Raw genomic sequence first — 12,978 nt, forward strand, 5'->3', positions numbered from 1 at the left:
AGCTTGCACAGAGGCTGCTGAGCGAGAGGGATCTTCTGGAGCCTTCCATGCCCTCTCTGACCCGGACAGGATTTGCTCTCCAGGGGAACTGGTAGAGACTCACTCTGTGAGTGATCCGCTCACCCGGGCGCTGTGGGTGTGTGTGCTGTAAGCCTCCGACTTTAATCACACGGTGGGGCTCCTGTTGGCGGCATGGAGTCACCCTCCGGCTGGAAGAGAAGGGTCTGGGTCTTGCCTGAAATGGACCCCAAGAAGTACAGAGGGCAGCGCTCAGCGTGTTTGGAATGCAGGAATTTAGAACTTTCTGGCTGCAGGGTGAAGGGCGCCTGGGCCCCCAAGCAATACCTCTGGTGTGGGCACCCCGTGTGCGTGCAGGGGAGAGGGTCTGCCTGCTTTCACGGGGGACCGGACCAAAGGATGTGGGCTCAGGGCCCCTCCCACCCTCACCATCTCTGGAGGCTGTTCAGTGGTTGGGGGGGCAGGGTAAGGGTTTATGGGACTCTGGAGGCCACAGAAGGGTAGTGTATTTGGGATGCTCAGAAAGGGTCTTGTCTGGAAGCAGGCACACACTCCCTCCCTGGGGTCCTTGTGACACCTCGAGGTTCCCGAGCTCTCCCACCTGGCCCGGGGGTCGCCCCACCCCCTCAGCTCAGAAGCCCCGTTCCCCTTGCCGGACCCCTATTCCCACAGCCTGCAGAAACCCTACACTCACTGGGTTCTGGCTAATCCACGGCAACGGTCCCTGTCTCGCTGCCGCGGGCCTGACCCCTCTAAACCCCTCACCAGCTCTTCATACAGGCGCCCGGTGAATCTGGGGAGCCTGGCAGGATTTCCTGGGAGGGGGGGGGGGGGACCGCGAGAAGTCCCCCATAGCACCAGCGTTGCTCCCCGCCTCCCCACGGCTCCTCCGAACGCAATAGTCCTCTCCTTGCACACGGAGCAGTGGATGCAGGTTGTGGCGTGGACGTGCCTAGTACCCCCGCCTCGTGGACCCCTCTCCCCACTCCCTCCCTTCCTCTCTGGTCTCCCTGCCTCCATGTCCCTCCCCCCGCCCCTCACGGGAAGAGCAGGGCCTCCCTCCGCTGTGGTTGGTCTGAGCACCGTCCTTTGCGGCATCGAGACCCTATTTCGTCGGCAATAGTGAAAGGACAGCTGTCCCTGGGCCGGGGCTGGGGCCACAGGTTTCCCACCTGCTTCCCTGGGAACGGATGTGGGATTTCTGCACGCTCCTGGACGCAGCACGAGCTGTGAGTTTGGCGGGGCTCCCTGGAGCAGACAGGGGAGCGGCACGGTGCTTGGGCAGGAGTGAGGAGCATCGTGAGCCCCTGGCCCTCAGGGGCAGGGTGGGTGGGTGTCCAGCGGGGGCAGCAGCTCTGGGCAGCCCCGCCCATGCAGCCCCCTACTCGCTCGGCTTTGGGGCTCAGTGTGCAGGGGTGCACAGGCGGGGTCAGGAGGCCCTGATGTCGTCGGGTGGCAGCAGGTGGCACTCCCCCCCGCAAGCCCGTCTGAGGAACGGGGCGGAAACCCCCTCACTGAGCACCCAGGCCTGCAGGCCCAAGGTTCAGGCCGTGGCCGCCCCACAAAGCCCTTCGCACCCTGGCAGACCATTGCCCGCCCGTCCTCGAGGCCCCGTGCGAACGCTAACACTCAGATGCAGTGTGCCAGAGTTCCGTGTCGTCCGTGGAGGAGTGGTGTGGCCTGCAGCCCCGCTCCACCCCGGGGCTCGATGAGATACTCGGATGTCTGTCGTGGGAATGAGGGAAGGGCTTGGCCCTTCCTCCTCACTCCAAGCTGGTATGTGCCTCCCCTGCCCTCGGGGTGCCGGCCCGGCAGCAGTCCCCGCGGCCTGCAGGCCCGAGGCCACACAACGCTCCCTCCGAGAGGCAGATCTGAACTCTCGCTCAGCCCCCGGCCTCCTTCCGGGCCTTCACCACCCATCCCGAGACGGGGGCTGTGGCCACCGTGGTGGGCTTCCCACGCTGCCGGCCTCTAGGAGGCCACGTTGGTGAATGAATGAGGTGGGCCAAGAGGTGCACGATCAACCCCCTCCATGGGGACAACACCCAGGGTCATTCCTACACCCAGAATCTGGCGCTGAACAAAAGACACAGAAGACCACCAGTAGTACTTAAGATTGTTTTTCTTCAAAAACCAACGAAAAACCCCACACAAAAAGCCCAGACTCCCCACCCTGAACCAGCCAAGTCAACAGGTTAGCCATTGACGAGAAAAGAGAAAGAGACGTTAGGCCACCCACACACCATTCTGCAGCAGGCGTCCCGGCTGGGCTGCCGTGGCCGGGACACACGGGGACGCCAGGACAGCGGGAATACCATGCACCAGCAAGGGTGGCCGCCAACCCCGCAAATAAATAGACATGGTGCCCACAGCATCCTTTAAGTTAGTGACATGTTAGGACAAGATAAAACAGCAGGCCCACGAGCAAACGCTTGCTGGTTACAACACGGTTTGCTTTAAAAAATAAAATAAAATAAACGAAGCCCAACAGATACGCGTGCTCGGGACACCTGTCAGTAGAGAGTGGTCAGAAAAAGCGGAGTCTCTGCCTTGCCCAGAACGCCACCATGGAAGTGTGCCTGGTGTCTGGGGCGCCGTCAGAGGGGGCCCCTGGGCTGGGGGGGAGGGGCGTGGGTCCAGGAACGGCAGCCTGGGCTGCCAGCAGGCCTCTGCCCTGCCTGCGTGAGAGGAGACCCCGGCCCCCATCCATCCCCGCAGGCTGGGGGAGCAGGCCGCCACGGGCAGGCTGCCCGGGCCCCTTGGCTCCCCGCATCCCTCCCAGAGTCAGCACCGTGCCCAGGCACAGAGCAGGCAGGATGGACGACGGGCCGCCTTCCCGGCCTCCTGAGCTGCTTTCAGGTTGTTTTGGGTCCTGGCGGCAGGCTGGCCACGCCAAGCTCACGTGGCCCTGGGGGCTGAAGAAGCTCCTCCAGCTGCAGCCCGATGCCCGAGGGCCCAGCTCGCCCGCCGCACTGGCCTCAGCGGCCAGCCCCGAGGAAAGCAGCATGGGCAGCGCAAAGAGAAAAGCCCGAGGGGTCACGACAGCCCTGGGAGCAGGTGCAGCGAGAGCCCGGCATCCCAGCAGCGGAGTCCGCCTGGCGTGGGCGGGGGGGGCTCCCCCACCAGGAAACGGAGCCAGCTCCAGGCGGCTTGCTGGGGTCAGTTCTTCAGGCCCAGGGAGGGGTTGTCTCGGGAGACCACCTGGCTGGAAGTCCTTGAGGACTCCCCGTCACGGTGTCTGCCGTTCTTGCCCGGTTTGTTCTACGTTTCGAGTGTGAGTCTTCGCCAGGAACAACCCTCCGTCAGTCCCAGTACTGGACGTGGGACAGCCCGGAGGCCGCGCGACCCACAGCCCACATCCGAGTCGTCCTGCCGTTGTGGCTCCACTCACGCGGGCGTCCGGGGTGGGATGTACGAAGCCAGAAGCCCAGCGCGTCCCGGGGGGTGCACGCGGGTGGGAGCTCGGGGTGGTCTGGGTGCCCGTGACCTCTGCTCGTGCCCCCCCATCAGGCAGCAGACACCAGGTGCAGGAACCCGCCTTCCGCTGAGTCAGGGCCGGCGTCACTCTCTGAAAGCAGCTGTTCTGGTGACCTTCTCTGCTCTCTTCTGGGGGGTCTGGGAGGGATCTACCCTTGGGTCTTTAAGGCAGAGAGACCTGAGTCCCGAGATTAGTTTTTGCTAAAATCACTACATCTACAACAACAACAAAAGCAAGCCAAGCGCGTGGTCTGGGCGGCCGTCTGTCAGTGCAACTCGGAGGTCCACACAGCGAGGCCTGAGTCTTGGTGGCTCTGCTCGTGGGACTGGAGTGTCTGGTGCTCAGAACCCCTCCCTTCCAGGGGGCCTATGTCGGGCCAGGCTGGGCACTGCGCTCCGCAACCCGACCTGGTCCCTTGGAGGCACATCGTGCTGCGGGGGGCGGGGGGGAAAACTCTCCCCACTCCCCCTCATTGCTTTAGAAAATCATCATCTTGGTGGCGTCAACTTGACCCAAAATTTAAGTTAAAAAAATAATACAAATAAACCAAGGCTGAAAGGAGCAGGGCCCAAGGTGGCAAACAGCCTGCGGAGGGTCAGGGGCCCAGCCTCTTCTTGGTGCTGCACTCACAGAGGTGAAGACAGAAGTTCGCTTTCTGGGGCTAAAGTCGTACCAGTTTTCACTGGGGCCCAGCCTCCTGACCCGCTGGAGGAACGGTGCGGGGCGCTCAGCTGAGCTGCCTGGGTGACAGGACTGGAGTCGCTTTTCAAGGTGATGAGATGTTTCAACACCATCTTTGTGTGTTTTCTTTCTGGCAGCTTCTTGGTCCTTCTCGCTTACGTCTCCTGGGGCACCACCTGCATGAGCTTCTGGCAGAGGACCGTCGTGGAAACTGTGAGAGGGAGGGAACGGCTGGGTTAGCTCGGTGGGGGTGGGCATCACCGGGCGGTATGGGCTGCAGCTCACCCCGTCCCCCGCAGCCGCACCTCCCAAAGCTACAAGAGTGGCCAGAAACCCAGCGTTCTCTCTGAAACCTCCCGAAGCGTGGATATCTGCCCCGGGCCTGAGGGCCTCCCTGCTGCGGGGACCAGCCCGCACGTCAGGTTAGAAGCGCCGAACGCTGTGCAAGCTGCCCAGCTGGTGTGGCCAAGGAACCTCAGCCCTCAGCCCGTCTCAGAGCCCGGGCTTCTCAGCAGCCACAGTGGGACGGAGGGTCCAGGCACACCCTCCTCAGGATGACTGCTGCTCGCAGGCGGGCGTATACCAGGGGCCCGACCAACACCTGTCACCCACGGGTCTGCAAGCACTCATCTGGGGGCTGATTTCCGCATGGAGCGGCTCCTGCTTCAGGCCCTCGGGTGGTGTGTTCTGAAAGATGACTGACAGGGAGCCTCTGGGCTGGGCTGGAAGCAAAGCTTCACCAAAATGACCGACAGGCGGGCACCAGTGAGAATGCAGATGGCCACCTGGCACGTGGTGACTGGGGCGCAGGCCTGTGGACGCCCTGACTCTCCCAGAAGCCGGCCACATTCGACGTGGTTTCAGTCACGGGTCCTAAGCTTGGCTTGTGAACGGAGCCCAGGACGGCGGTCCCGGATCCCGCATTGTCCTTTCTGCCTTTCTAGGTCAGCCGGCTGTGTTTAAGCCGGCGACAGACGGTGGGATTTCATTACTTGGCAAAAGCAACCTGGTTCTCTGGAATCCCTTGTTCTGAGATTAGCTGGTGCCAAGCTAAGCGTCTTATCCCTGAAATACGTGGGCCGGACGTCACTGCCAAACACGCCACAGCGCCCCAAACCTCGGTCAGCGCCGTGAACGCCTCACTGCCGGCCCCTCGGCCAGGGCCTCGCACACCTGTCGTCACCCCTGGCTGACCCTGGAACCTGGGACAGTGGGCGCTCTGCTGCTCCCGGATGAGGGGGTTAGACCAGAGCTGCAGACGGCCCTGCTCTGGGGTCTGGGGGGGTGCCGGCTGAAGGGATGGGGGGGTGGTTAGACCAGAGCTGCAGACGGCCCTGCTCTGGGGTCGGGGGGGGGGCGGGGGCAGGGGGCGGGGGGGTTAGACCAGAGCTGCAGACGGCCCCGCTCTGGGGTGGGGGGCGCCCAGACTGTGGATAAAGGTACTCACAGATGCCTTGGAGGAGCCACTTGGGCTTGTTTTTCCACCAGACCCCGAAGAAGTAGACGGGCAGGCCGCTGAGGATGATGGTGAAGCCAATGCCACACTCCACAGGGGTCTTCCAGAAGGAGACGGCGATCAGGAAGACGCAGGCCAGGATGAAGAACACGGGGAGGGCCAAGTTCACCTGGGGACGGGGACGGGGACGGGGACGGGGCTGATGCCTGGCAGCCTGTCGTCCGTCAGTCCTGTCCCACACCTCCCACGGCCTGCTGTCCGGAGTCCCGTCCGCCCTGCTGAACGCAGCGCGTCCCCCGTGCCCTCGGCACACCCTGCCCCCCACCCCGCTCCGAGCCACTCCTGCGTCCAGGCCAAGCTCAGAACGGCTCTGACCTCCGGGGCCTGTTCTAGCCTCTACCGGCTCTGGCCTGAGGGGTTTTCTGAGTTGACCTGGGCGAGGCGGCGGGGCTCCTGACGACGGAGACCTCTACCGCCCTCAGCAACTAAGCACAGGGAGTGCTGACTGGCAAATGGAAACAACCAGGTTGGGCCCTTGAGGAGTCCCAAGGTCAGGGAAGGTCAGCCTCCTGCTTCCCTCACAGGGTGGCGACCTTGGCCCAGCACCCGATCCACTGCCACCCAAAGGAGGGGCCCGGCGCTTCTGGGAAGACCGTGGCCACCCGCTAATCACTAATCGCACAGCGGCACCCTCCTCCTCAGCCCTCTGTGCACAGGCGGGGTCGCGGGCTGCACCCCACGGGCGCGCTACCCACCCGCAGCGTTCAAAGTGGTGGAGCCGCGGACATGCCCACAGCCCGGCGCGTGGCTCCCCGCACCCCCGCCCGCTTCTGCCGGGCCGGCTCACCTACACCCGGAATCGGCCGTCTGTCTACACACTGGCAGAAACCCCGGGGGGGTGAGGGACGAGCGAGGGTCCCACTAGGTCAGCCCACACGGCATGCCGCCCCCGCCACCGGCCCCACTGGGACAGCGCCCCCGACAAGCGAGAGCCGAGATGATCCCAGGCACTGAGGTTGCCTTGGTCCCCCCCCAAGAACCCGTCCCGGACCCTGCTGGCCTCTGCAAGGGTGCTTGGTGGGGAGCCAGGGAGGAGGCCCGCGGGCAGGTGCCCACTGTGAGGCCCACATGCCAGCAGGGGCTGCACGAGGGACAGGAGCTGCCGGCCAGCGACTGCCTGCTGGCCAAGACGTGCAGGTGGAGAGATGCCTTCTCGGAGAGACAGGGTCACCCCTGGGAAGCTGGACCCCAGTCCCAGGCTGACAAGGGCCAGCACCCTGCTTTCTCCTGGGCAGGCCGAGGCCAGGGCGGGCGCAGCGGGCACCTCCACCTGCAGCCCAGCTGGTCTCCCCTCCTGCCCTGGCACCTGCTCCTCCCCGGCCGTCCGGTTCAATGCTGCCCCAGGCCAGTCAGGGCCTCACCTGCCCACCTGCCCTGCAGCGCTCATCACCCGCACCTGGCACGCGGGTTTCTTCCTTACTTCTGCCCTCCTTAAAAGAGAAGCTCTAGGGGACTCAGGGGTCTCGTTTGTTCTTTGATGAACCCCGGCACCTGGAATCACGTGGTCAGCACTCAAGAGGTTCCCAATAACGGCCATCACGTGAACTAGTTAACTCTCTGTCTAGTTTGGAAGCATGTTCACACACATCTGGCTCGAGCCTTACCAGAAGGTTCCGGAGAGGGTACCCTGACCCCTCGTTGGCAGAGGGAAGATGGAGGGACAGGGGCTTGCCCGGCCACATGCCTGAAGGCACAGCGCCCGTGAGTGGCGGACACTCAGGCCCTGTCGCCGAGGCGCGTGGCTCTGCAGAGCCCCCGCCCGGCGGGCCGCTCACCTTGATGGGCCGCTCCAGTTCGGGCTTCTTGTAGCGGAGCCACAGCATCCCGGCGATGGCCAGGGCCACGCAGAGCCAGTTGAAGAAGCTGAAGAAGTTGATGACGGAGAAGATGTCTCTGGAGAAGGCGTACAGCAGGGTCATGACGCACTGCAAGCAGACACGGCACCTTGTGACAAAAGCGCACTCTGCACACACGCCCGCATGGCTCCTGCGCGCAGCCCGCACCCAGCCGTCTCCCCGCAGCTCCCCTTCCCGCGCTTCCACGCCGCTTCCAGGTCTTCTGTTTTACGACCACTACGTGTAATTTTTGGAATTAAAAACTTAAAAAAAATCTGTGAAGCACGAGGTGAGGAGGTTATTTGTGTCTCAGTGTCGGCCTCGAGCGTGCAGCCAGCGGACAGCAGGCGAGGCCGCGACAGGCTTCGTGTGGAGAACGCGCAGCCTCCCTCCCGCCGCCGGCCTCCGCGGGGACGCCGCCCAGACGGGCCCCGAGGGACACGCCAGTCTCCTGCTTCGGCCCGCCAGCCATCGTCCCAGGGATGGAGGACAGGATGCTGACGGCACTGCCACTTACCGTAAAGATGAGAGACGGCATGGGTGTCAGGAGCTGGGGGTGGATCATGGACAGGATGGAGGGCAGATGGCCCTCCCTGGCCCCCACGAAGAACAGCCTGTGGACAGAGCAGTGGGCATTCAGCCTCCTCGCCACGCGCCCCCAGGCAGGGCAGGGAGCGGAGCGGGCCCATCCCAAGGGCCGGGCTCCCTGCGTGGGCTTCCCGGCGTCCCTGAGGGGCTCAGCTGGCAAGGGGAAGACAGCCTTCCTCATCTCCAGTCCCCCTGGGCAGGGTTTCGAAACGAACCCGTGAAAGAGCCCAGAGGGACACAGATGTCACCTCTGGGCAGGGGGCCGGGGGGCAGAGCAGAGTTCACGGTTCCCTCATTTCTGTATTCCTCAAACACGGCAACACAAAACTTAGAGCACACGTCGGAAGGCGGTGTGCAGCGGCCGCCCCCCCCCACCAGCTGAGCCTCCTGCCTCTCCCCCAGAGCTGGGCGATGCGCGGGTGTTGGGTGCGGGCTCACCGAGAGGACGTGAACAGGGACCCATTGACGGAGCCGAAGCAGGACAGGCCCACGAAGACGGGGATGATCCAGGACATGACGCCCAGGTGATAGGTCCCGAAGTCCTAGGCACACAGCGAGCATGAGCCCCTCGGTCCCGGGCACCCGAGCACAGGGCTCCAGCCTCTCAGGCCGGACGACAGGCCCTGATAGCCTGGCCCTGGCACACTTCTGCCTACACGGCTCCCCACATGCTCATCGTGAGTCTGTACTCGGAGTGACCCCCCGGGGTCTGGACTTCGGGGGGCAGCCCCAGGGACAGGACCTGGTTCAGCACGGGGCCCTGTGCCTCAGTCCCCTCCAGTCTCGGGCACTTGTCACCCCACGTGATGCCAGGGGGGTCCTATGCACAGTGTGCCCCCATCAGCACAGCCCATCCGCTCAAGGGAGCGCAGCTGTCTCTGGCTGGGCCCCCAGTGTCCCCCGCACCCCCTCCCCCCAAGCAGGACTTGGTGTTTATTCAGAAGGTAGGGTGGGTGGGTGTTGCAAGAGCGGAGTCCCCTGGCTCTGGGGCCACCCTGCTTGGCCCGGGGGTTGACAAGGCACTCAGCCAGCCACCTCGGCGCAGCCCAGGCATGTCGCACCCTCTGCTGAACCCAGGGGCCGTGGTGCCCAGTACAGGAGACTCAGGATGCATCCGGGCTGCCGGTGGGGGAAGGCCACCCAGCTGCACCACCCCGCGCTCAGGGCTGGACGCCCCGCTTGCCTGGGACTCGCCCTTTCCCCAAACCCATACTCGGCTCGACAAATCGCTCCCCGTGCTGCCCTACAGCTGCCTGGGGGAGGCTGGGCACCACTGCCTGAAAGCCCCGCATCTCCCGTGAGCCCGGGTGAAGAGCCAGTGCCCTGCTCTGTCTGGGGGTGGCAAAGCACAGCTCGGCTCGACCCCTCCGAGGAGGGTGTGGTTCGCGGCTGAGGGGCCTGGTCTGCTCGGCGTCAGGGGCTCAGAGGTGGCGTCTTACCACGGCCACAGCCTCCGACGTCAGCATCTGCTCCGTGGACAGCGTGGTGAAGTAGGCCAGGTTCGTCAGCACGTACACCAGGGTGACGATGGGGAGGGAGATGATGATGGCCAGGGGCAGGTTTCTGGAAGGAGGGGGAGGCGGACATCATCCAAGGGCAGCCGGGCACGGGGCCAGACTGGATGGTGGGGAGCGGGTGCTCCATCTGACACACGGGCCGGGGCCGGAGCCTCACTGCGCGGGGAAGGCGGTGAGCGGCAAGGCGGCCACCAGCGTGGGTAAGGGGCCGGAAGCTGGCAGGTGGACGGCTGTGTGAACCTGGGCCAGTGACTCAACTCCTCCAGCCCCAGGCCCCGGTCCCGCGGGGCAGCCTTGTTCCAGGTCACACGGCCACCCTGCGGACAGCGTGGGGCCAAGGCCAGCACCCCGCCCCAGCGCCCCCCCTGCTCTCGTCTGAGACAGAACCAGGCTTCCTCCTTCTCTCACGTTAAAGTAACGCGAGTCTGTGCGTACTCATACCTGTAGGGATTGATCATCTCCTCTGTGACAAAATTCAAGTAGTTCCTGGAAATGAGAGAGCCGAACTTAACTACACATCCCTCCCACAACACAGATCCCCCGGGAGCCCCCATCCACCTGCGGGGCCCCCCTTGGTGAGCAGCTGTCCTAGGGAGGTCTGTGCTGCCACCCCCACGTGGCCTGTACTCTGATGCTCTGTCCCCCCCGGGCAGAGGCAAAGCCCGGCCCACAGCGGGGGCCCCCTGGGCACCTCCCCCGCTGCAGACCCGCTCCGTGTGCAGCTCTTCACGTCCACACCGAGCACTCGAGGGCAGGCTCAGAGGCCACGTGGGGAAAGAGACCCGAAGGGCAGCCCTCACGGCTTCCGTGTCCCTGTGGAAGGCCTGCTGCACTAAGCACAAGGCATCCCTGTCTGCTGCCTGACCCTTTCCGGCATCTTCCGTGCCACCGGCCTGCCCACCCACCGCAGCCACTCTTGTGGCTCGAGAGCAGGGGCCACGGCTGGGGACCCAGGGGACAGAAGGCGTCGGCTGGGGCTGTAGGCAGGCACCTTGCTCCTGGCGGGGAGAGGTCAAGAACCACCAAGCCCAGCACCTTGAGCCTAAAGGCTTTGAGCCCGTCAGCAAAGGTCTGCATACAGGAAGCAGGCTTGCTGCGAGCAGCAGCCACATCTGCGCCCGGGCACGGCTGCACTTTTCTGGGACGCGTGGGGCGAGCAGCGGCCCGAGAGCCCTGCCTGCGTTCCCCCGAACAGCCCGCGGACGGCCAAGAGGCCCGGATTTCTGGACCCTTGAGGGTCCACCCAAGGCCCAGAGACCCCGACATTCTAGAACGTACCATCCCCCATAGGCAAAGAGGCCGCTGTACAATGCCAGCACAATGTTCCCCACGTCCAGCTTGGTGCCCTCGAACGAGAACGTAGGATCCAGATTGGACACGTCACCTGGCAAAGGCCAAACACACAGAAAGGAATGCCAGGTTACAGATCACTGCAAAGGGGTCTCACCACAACTTCTGGAATGTTCCTGGAGCAAAATACAGTCACATTCAGAAACGCTGGGGTGAAGGCTTTCTGCTGCCAGAAATTCAATGCACCTGCTGAGCCACCTGGCCAGCGTCCCCACACTTACCTGGGGCCAGGAGCGAGCAGGCACGAGTGACCTGGGGGACCTGGCCCCCAAGATGCCCCTAGCCCACCCGTGAGGGGGAGGCAGCTCTGCAGACTCTTGGTCACTCTAAGTACCAGTGGACTATGGGCGCTGAAGGATGGGATGCCCAGATAGGTGGAGGCAGGGGCATGTGTGTGTCTACCCGCGATTCATTCGGGTCAGGAGGAGGGGCTGGTCGCCCCGGTCACCTCAGGGGACACCCCTGCAGAACCCCTGACCTGAGCCCTAGATCAGGAGCACCTAAGCTTGAGTCTCGGCTCCCCCTTAGTGCTGGGAATATCTCGGGAAGCTAACCCTAAACCCAGGTTCCTTGCTTGGGGGACAGAGCTCAGAGCATGACCTGTCAGCAAGTGTCAGCAGGAAATTTCTCAAAACAACTCAGATCTGTCCCTGGAACCTGGATGTGCCCGAGAGACTGCAGTGGCATGAGGTGATGGGGCCACGCAGTGTGAGCACCTCCTGGACAGCCGTCCCTGGGGGCATCTTGGCCTCGGTCCTCTGCATGGACAGACGACAGCAAGGCCCGGCAGAGCTGTGTCCACCTCTCTGCTGACCGTTTCCACCGGGAGCGGCCCAGGGGGCCCCGGTGTGCAGTCACACCACCCCATTGTCTGCCCTCGTCCTCTCGTGGCTTCTCTGCTGTGTCTCCCCTCTGTCTTACCGGGACACGTGTCCCTGGGTTTAGGGCCCACCCTGATCCAGGATGGTCTCGTCTCAATCCTTCCCTCAAACACATCCGTGAAGACCCTTTCTCCACATAAGGGCACACTCTATAGGTCCCAGGGGACACGGGTTTGGGTCCACCGCCCAACCTGGCACACGCGACTAGAAATGGGGGTCTTGGGGGGACCCTGGCTACCGGGGCTCTTTCTGAGGCTCCACCCGGTACCCTCGGGCCCAGAGTCACTTGCTCCGTGACGAGGGGCCAGCCTGCCAGCCGGCCCCATGGTTCTCCAGCTCCTGGCTCCGGGGGTGGTTGCAACGGGGACATGGGACATGGCCGGTCACTCAGCCCACCCGTGGCAGCCGCCTGCCAGGCACACACAGCTGGAGGAGGGGCTGTACTCTTGGTCAGGTGTGGATTGCTCCTTAGTTTGGGGACATTTCTAACAGAGTCCTTGTGGCTCTGCATGTGAAGGCCTGTGTTACATCCAGCTGAGAAGCCACGGGCCCAGGCACCGTGGGGCAAGGCAGGGATGTGACCCCGACCCACAGCCGGTGGGTCTTCAGGCCCCTGGGGAGCCCAAGGTTCCCTACCACACCCTCCCAAAGGGTGATGGTCTCAGTCACCCCAGAAACAGGACACAATGACAGCAGGTCAGGGGACTGCTGAAGGGAGATCCCGTCACCCCTTATCTCCCCCAGTAGAAGCCTGCCCTTCAAAAGCAGCTCTGGACCTCCTACATGTTCTGGACTCCACCCTTGAGCTTCTTTGTCCTGACCCCACAGGTGTGCTGAGGCCTTTGATCTCAAACCTGAGCTGGAGGTGGACGTGGCCACGGTCTCGTGATAGACTGTGGCCCCGGGGTGGCTGGAACCTCACCCACTGCCCGCATGTGACCTGTCTTGGAGGCCCAGGTCCTGGGACTGCCTGGTCACAGGGTGGTCAGCAGGCCGGGTGGACGGGGGCCGTGCAGAGAGCGGGCTCAGGACAGCACGCCCTTCATTCAACAGCACCTAGGAGAGCTCCCAGAGCCCCCCTGGGCTCCCTCCTGGCAGCTCCCCCATGGAAATG

The 12,978-nt window shown here is 64.0% G+C and overlaps 1 protein-coding gene across 2 annotated transcripts in view; it reads right to left on the minus strand.

The window, feature by feature from the left end:
* Positions 1-2,133: 2,133 nt before the first annotated feature.
* Positions 2,134-12,978, minus strand: part of SLC7A5 (solute carrier family 7 member 5) — a 33,539-nt gene continuing 22,694 nt past the window's right edge. For both annotated transcript variants that reach the window (XM_044922181.1, XM_044922180.1), the window contains 8 exons: positions 10,912-11,017; positions 10,075-10,119; positions 9,556-9,679; positions 8,555-8,658; positions 8,046-8,142; positions 7,469-7,618; positions 5,625-5,802; positions 2,134-4,388 (listed from right to left, as the gene is read on the minus strand). In XM_044922181.1, coding sequence (XP_044778116.1) covers positions 4,333-4,388; positions 5,625-5,802; positions 7,469-7,618; positions 8,046-8,142; positions 8,555-8,658; positions 9,556-9,679; positions 10,075-10,119; positions 10,912-11,017 — 860 coding nt within the window. In that variant the 3' untranslated portion in view covers positions 2,134-4,332. The remainder of the gene's footprint in view (positions 4,389-5,624; positions 5,803-7,468; positions 7,619-8,045; positions 8,143-8,554; positions 8,659-9,555; positions 9,680-10,074; positions 10,120-10,911; positions 11,018-12,978) is intronic.

Source organism: Neomonachus schauinslandi, chromosome 16 (assembly GCF_002201575.2).
Source record: "Neomonachus schauinslandi chromosome 16, ASM220157v2, whole genome shotgun sequence".
NCBI lineage: Eukaryota > Metazoa > Chordata > Mammalia > Carnivora > Phocidae > Neomonachus > Neomonachus schauinslandi.